General features: G+C 37.5%; 1 protein-coding gene across 2 annotated transcripts; it reads right to left on the bottom strand.

Annotated features, from left to right (window-relative positions):
* Positions 1 to 274: 274 nt before the first annotated feature.
* Positions 275 to 6112, bottom strand: LOC130020668 (myelin P2 protein). Of its 2 annotated transcripts, XM_056111298.1 has the most exons (4): positions 5988 to 6112; positions 2728 to 2900; positions 2455 to 2556; positions 275 to 457 (listed from the first exon to the last, which is right to left on the bottom strand). In XM_056111298.1, exons 1-4 carry the CDS (start codon positions 6058 to 6060, stop codon positions 407 to 409), a joined length of 399 nt encoding a protein of 132 aa, XP_055967273.1. In that variant the 5' UTR covers positions 6061 to 6112; the 3' UTR covers positions 275 to 406. The 2 variants fall into 2 exon arrangements, with proteins under 2 accessions (XP_055967273.1, XP_055967280.1); XM_056111305.1 differs by lacking the exon at positions 2728 to 2900 and having other exon boundaries at positions 5988 to 6096.
* Between the last annotated feature and the right edge of the window lie 696 nt (positions 6113 to 6808).

The raw sequence follows: 6808 nt of genomic DNA, 5'->3' as shown, positions 1-6808 counted from the left end.
GTGTTTCTCCTGACTGATATGGAAGTTTCTTTCACTAGATTCTTATCTATTTTTACTATCAGTTTAAATATATAATCTCCAACATAGATTAGAATTTTTAAGGTAATTAAATGTGTTAAATAATTAAATTATGTAATAAGTCTCACAATGGAGACGTTACTGGTGCCCACTCGAGGTCTGACCAATATACATGCTTTAATATAGTATGGGTATGCACACAAATTGCAAATGTTTAAAACTGGAGACAGCAAATTTTTGGCAAAAAAATTTACTCTTTAGGCTTTTGCCTATTTGATTTATTAAGACACGTAAAAATAAACTTCAGTGTTGTCAGATCTTGCCAATATAAACTGTTGATTTTCAACATCAAATGATTAAATGCCACTTCAGTGAAGCAATTATTTTCTTAGACCTTCTCATAAATTCTGGTGCAGACCACACCCTTCATCTTACATTCCTTAAAAAAAGAAACATTAATTAAACATCTAAAATCAAACTAGAGAAAAGAACATTCTTAATAAAGGGAAACATAAAATTTAATTTAGGGGGAATAAAATATCAATATGTCAGTCTTCAGTACTTTAGAACGGTATCCATTAAAATCAAAGGTACAATTTTAAGTTTAAGAAAAAAAAATAAAAACTTCTTATTGCAGAGTTCCGCCCCCCGCCGTGGAAAATTTTTAACAAGTAATTTAAATACATTTAAATCTGGTTTTTCAAAATTGTTTGCACGTTTGTGTTATCTGGGAAATATTTAAAACACTAATGACTCTTCTCCCAAGAGATTTGCATTCAATATTGGGGCCCTTATATCGGAATTTACTTTCCAGGTATATTTACTATGCTGCCAAGGATCAGAACCTATACTCAAGATTTGAAATACTCCTTGAATCTATTTGTTCTCAATGTCTGTATTTATTAGAAAACTTAAAACCTAAAACTTAAAAAAAAACATGTTTAAAGCTTTGTCACTTTTTATATGTGCTGACTAAAGAGGTCTACAATGAATTCAGCTTGAATAATTGACATGGTTTGGTCCAAATTACTGTGAATTCTTAAAATCAAGATATTCATACATTTATGAGGTAAGCAGGCAGTAGGGGGACACTTAGTGTCAAATTTCGAATTGTTCTAACCAAGAAATGTTTTGAGAGACATACTCTGTTCTGAAAGGGAGTCATCTTGCTAAATCACATGTAAGAAGAAACAATTTTCTGATGAGAATGAGAGACAGAGCCAGGAATGAAGTTCAGAGTAAAACTGGTTTCATGTGTAAGGCACTGGGTTTGATGCCCAGAAAACAAGACAAAGCGAAAGTCTAAAAAAAATTAAGGACCGGGGCTGGAGCGATAGCACAGTGCGTAAGGCGTTTGCCTTGCACGCAGCCAACAAGGCCGACACAGGTTCGATTCCCAGCATCCCATATGGTCCCCCAAGCATCGCCAGGAGCATTTCCTGAGTGCATGAGCCAGGAGTAACCCCTGGGCATTGCCGGGTGTGACCCAAAAAGCAAAAAAAAAAAAAAAAAAATTAAGGACCATCAGAACTAAAAGTTCTTCTTGACAATTCCCTAGCAATATCCCTTAGTGCACTCTGATGCAAGTTGAGATGGGTGGAGGGGAAAGTCTATGCAATCAACTTCGCAAAGAAGTTTGGAGCACTCCTTCCTACAGTTACCTATGTCCTTACTTAAGGGTGTTGAACTATCTTTCCATAGGGAACTCTCTTCACTCCAAAAAATCCATGCTTTTCTAAGACATAGTACGTTTTCTTAATAAATCTATTTTGCTATACTTATATTCTCATGACAATTTTCTTTTCTGAGAATAAGAAGCAGGCATCTAGGCCCCGGTATTGAAACTGAGTCTTCCTTATCCTTCAAAGAGCATAATTTCACCTCAATGTGAGAAGCACAGTTCCCTGAAAAGGCAGGTGATAAGAATCATGTAGAGCAAGTGGATCTCGGATGCAATTTGATAGTGGCCTTCTTGCGACTGGAAGAACTTTATTGTCTACACCATACAGGAGCTCATGAAAACTTTATCAGTACCGACCATCATGGACACAGATCCCACCAACAATATTTAGAAATATTCTACCATTGGGTCTTTAAAAAATTTATTTCCTTTTAAAACTTGGACTTCTTTAGTATGAGTTCAAATTCATAAAATTTATGCATACTCCCCTAAACTTTACTGTCACTTTCTATGTTGTTTTTACAAAATAACAAATAGGCATTATTATTTCCAAAATATTATTCCTACACTTAAAGTACTTGTAGATGAGTCTTTATGGTTTATGTTTGGGTATGAACATAAATTCTGAATTTTATTCTTATTCCATGCTTTTATCTACTTATTTTACTAATAAAAAGAATATTCTGAAAATAGTACAACTAATTTATTTACATATATAGCATTATTTGTTTGTTTAGAAGTGAAGGTGTTCTTACCACTACCATTTTCCCATCCACCAACATTCTCTTGATGGTAGTTTCTTTGCCATCCCATTTCTGCACTTGGTTCAATGACCCTCTTGTCATGGTTACAATGCTCTACAAGACAAGTTCACATTATTGACTTGATAGGACTTTGGTTGATTAAAGAGTTCATTCAGTATTGATTTTTTTTCAATAATAGAGTTATCCACTTTTTTGAACACTACTAACAGTTTTTCTCTCTTATCCATGGTAGAGACAACTATGAAGAGAAACGTTAAAATTTACCTTGGTTTTCCTATTATCAGCTGTCATTTCTTCAAACTCCTGGCCTAACTTGAAGGAGATCTCTGTATTTTTAAAGGCACTTTCAGTTCGTATAGTTATAATATCTCCTTTCTTGCTGATGATCACATTGGGTTTGGCCAAATTCCCCAGTTTTCTGGTGGCTATTCCCACCCCTGAAAATCAAAATAGTGTTATAATTTTGTTTACCAAGAGGGTGTCCCTAAAAAATCTAGAGATAGCTATAGTTACATTCAGTTAAACTTTAGGAGCAAAAATGACAGATAGTGTCACTTACTACCAAGGATCTCCTTCCATGATTTACCACCCTTGGAAATACATGTCCATCGACCCAACTGTTTTAGGTTTTGTTATTATAGGAGCAATATTTATGGATTTTAAAGATAAGTGTTCCATCTAAATAGATAAGTGGTTCACTTTTGCCATATCCAATGTCAGGCTCCACTGAAAATATCTATTAGTTTTACATGGATCATTCTAGATATTTTAGCTTTCACATATAATTATTGTAGCTATAATTTGTAATGAAAGTATTATACTTTGTTCCATGACTTTTTTTCCTCTCAGTGCATAATTACAAATCACAGAAAAATAATTCCCTCTGTCTACATTCTTTTTTGGGGGGAGGGGTGGAGAGGAGCAGAGGAAATCTTTCAAGCTGTGACTAGGAGAACTGCAGTCATGCCTGGAAATTCTTGCTCCATTAGAGTTGTGGACTTTCAAGATCACCTTGACAGTGCTTGGCAGCACTCTAGCTCTTTGAGCTCCCCCCACACTGCCTCCCACTGCATTCTTGATAAATTCTTCCCTTTCTTAGTTTATCACGGCTCCTAATCTATCACTATCACTATCACTATCACCCAGTTGTTCATCCACCCCGTTGTTCATCCATTTGCTCTAGCAGGCGCCAGTAGCATCTCCATTCATCCCTATCACATGCTAGTGTAGCCCAATGGCATACTGGGGGCTCTTTCAGGGTCAGGGGAATGAGGACCATCATTGTTACTGCCTTTGGCATATTGAGGATGCCATGGGTAGCTTGCCAGGCTCTGCAGTGTGGGTGGGATACACTTGGTAGCTTGCTGGGCTCTCCAAGAGGAATGGAGGCTTTTGGGGCAACCTATACAAGTGTTCCCTGTAAGGCATATATACGGGCAGGATACTTTCGGTAGCATGCTGGGTTCTCTGAGAGTGAGAACTAGACGATAAGAGGCTGCACAATATATATATACCATATACCTGATCTATACAGTAGAGAAATACATCCAACTACTGTTAAATCTGCATCATCACAATTCATAAAATATAAAAATTGTAGTTAAAACATTTTCTGCATTTGAAAATCAAATACAATGACAATAAAGTGCCATTGCTATTATTACCCAAGACTAGAGAAATACCTAGACAAAAGAGACATGTTAAGTAAGAAATACATTTCAAAAAAAACCTAGTTGCATATATACATGACCATACACTTAAAGAGACATGACATGAAGGCAATCAGTTAACAAAGACTGTGAACTGCAGGTTTCCTTCTGATTCTGATTAATATTTTGTTATTTAATGTGAATTACTTCAATGGTTTCTGAAGTAAACGACAGTCTCTATAGTAGGCCTGAGAATTAGCATTTCACCAAACTCGCAGATACTCTTAGGAACTCTAAAATTTGAAAATAACAAAATTAGGGAATCATTAGTGAGATTTCTTATATTTTGCTTCCTCCTCAGAGGTAAAGCAAAATCTTTGAATCTCATAAATCTCCTAGTACAGCTCTATCTTTAGAAATTCCAATCGTTTTCCAGGCAATATCATAACTTTGCTTACTTGGAGGACGGGATGGGGGTGGGGAGTCACACTCAGAAGCTCTCAGGACTTACTCCTGGCTCTGTACAGCACCCAGGTTGGCCAGGTGCAAGGCAAACACACTTCCTGCTGTACTATCATTTCAGCCCCTAATATTGCTCATTTTATCCGAAATAAAACCCTTGTCACAAGCTCTCTGATCAGGTAAGTAAAGGTGATAAGCATAGTAACCTAAGATTATTGGCATAATTCTGACACTTTAAAACTTTGGAAATGTCCAAACTCTTCATAGCTATTATGATCATGTCTATAACATTCTCCAGAAACATAATTAAATCAAGTCAATGTGAGCAATGGTTAGATTTTTCATCTACCACTCCTCTCTCACCCCAAGAAAGTCTGATATAGGTATGAGACAGTTTGAATTCATGTTTACAACCCAAGACTTTACTTCTCAATAACCTGTTCTCCGAAGCGCATGCTTTAGGTCACGTGACCTTTCCCCCCTATTGTTGTGGGTTCACACCTAGTGGCGCTGTGGGCAGTGGAGGATGGGCTGGGATCAAATCTCAGCGGATGCTCTTCTACTTGAACCATAACTCTGTCCCAGGTTACGTTTACTTTTTGTGTAGGTAGAGCACTTGCCTTGCATGCCAGCGACCCAGGATGGATCCCAGGAAATTCATGTAGCCCCTCCAAGCCCCACCAGAAGCAATCCCTGAGCACAGAGCCAGGAGTAAGCCTTGAGGACTGCCAGGTGTGGCTCCCTCAAGAAGATTAACTACATGTTCATGTAATGAAGGGTAGCTTAATGTTAGAGCAAGAGAGCTTGTGGTTTAACTAAACACTAAACTTCTAAATAGAAATGTTCTACTTTCCAGTTTATTCAGCTCCTCGAGTTGTTATAAAAGTAGCTTTTAGGGAAACAAGAAAATGCACTGACTAGATTTCTAAGAGTTTTTTTCTGGGTCTGAAGCCAAAATTCTGTGGCATGAAACTGCCCTTGAAATCAGGGAGCACGGGGCCAAAGCAATAGCACAGCGGGTAGGGCACTTGCCTTGCACACGACCGACCCTGGGTTCGATTCCAGGCATCCCATATGGTCCCCCAAGCACTGCCAGGAGTAATTCCTGAGTGCAGAGCCAAGACTGACCCCTGAGCATAGGTGGGTGTGACCCAAAAAGCAAAAAAAAAAAAAAGAAAAAAGAAATCAGGGAGCATGTGTGAATCATGCATTTGAATAGCTCTTATTTACATTAAAAGATATTAAAAACAACCGCAAATAAATTATCTTAATGACAGAACAAATTAACCTTCAAAGAGGATCACATTTCAGCCTGTACAAACTTCCCCAGATTCTGAAAAATAAGAAAAAATTAGTCTTGGAATGTTCTCAAAGACAATCTCTTCAAGTTGGCCAAGGAAAAATATTTCTTACCCAGAGCTTTCATGTAATCATCAAAGTGCTCGCTGGAGACAAGTTTCCAGGTGCCCAGGAACCTGTTGTTCATCGTGATAGGTGAAACCTAAACCCAGCTCTTGGTAAGAGTCAGAAGACCCAAATGGGAAGATGAAGCCTCAGATGATGCTTTTCAAAGATGCCCAAAGCACGTGACTCTCACAGAGACCCAATGGGGAAAAGCAGTGTCAGGACGAAAGAATGAATGGCTCTTCAGTCATCCACGAGGACAAAAGAAAACTTCACATAATGTTTCCTTTAGATTCCAAATATTTTAATAAAAACTCAATGAAAGTTTCATTCAAACCTTTGAAAAATCGGTATCACTTATTCTTAAGTATTTAGTCAGGAAATGCACCTGCCACAGAGGTGGCAGGGGGGAATGGGGGGTGGGGTGGATGGGAAGGATACTGGTAACACTGGTAGTGGAGAATGGGCACTGGTGGAGAGATGGGTGCTTGATCATTGTGTGACTGAAACATAAGCACCAAAGTTTGGAAGTCTGTAACTGATGGTGATTCATTTAGAAAATAAAAAAAAATTTTTTAAAAAGTATTTATTCTTTAATATTAAAAAAATCAATTGGGTTCTATACAAAATAAATGATATGAGTATAAATGAATAAATAGGGTGTGTGAGTGAGTGTGTGTTTGTGTGTGTGTTTAAGTCTATGTGGTGTATTGAAACATTTGCTCACTCAATTCTGCATCTGTCCAGTTCAGAATTCTTACTGAAAGGGGAAAAGGAGAAAATGTGCATGAGCATTAAGATAAAAGCCTCAAATATGTTGTGGGAGAGAA

This window comes from Sorex fumeus, unplaced genomic scaffold (genome assembly GCF_029834395.1).
Source record: "Sorex fumeus unplaced genomic scaffold, SorFum_2.1 ptg000002l, whole genome shotgun sequence".
In the NCBI taxonomy this organism is placed as follows: Eukaryota; Metazoa; Chordata; class Mammalia; order Eulipotyphla; family Soricidae; genus Sorex; species Sorex fumeus.
The sequence above is the reverse complement of the archived record's forward strand: the minus strand, read 5'-3'. Positions and strand labels throughout refer to the sequence as shown.

What these genes read in the sequence shown, in the direction of transcription:
- LOC130020668 (XM_056111298.1), bottom strand. Translation starts at nt 6,060, where the DNA reads ATGAACAACAGGTTCCTGGGCACCTGGAAACTTGTCTCCAGCGAGCAC. An exon ending in TGATTACATGAAAGCTCTGG is followed by an intron (nt 2,901 to 5,987) that starts GTAAGAAATATT and finishes TTTGATTTTCAG; the next exon opens with GGGTGGGAATAGCCACCAGA. An exon ending in TGGATGGGAAAATGGTAGTG is followed by an intron (nt 458 to 2,454) that starts GTAAGAACACCT and finishes TCTTTTTTTAAG; the next exon opens with GAATGTAAGATGAAGGGTGT.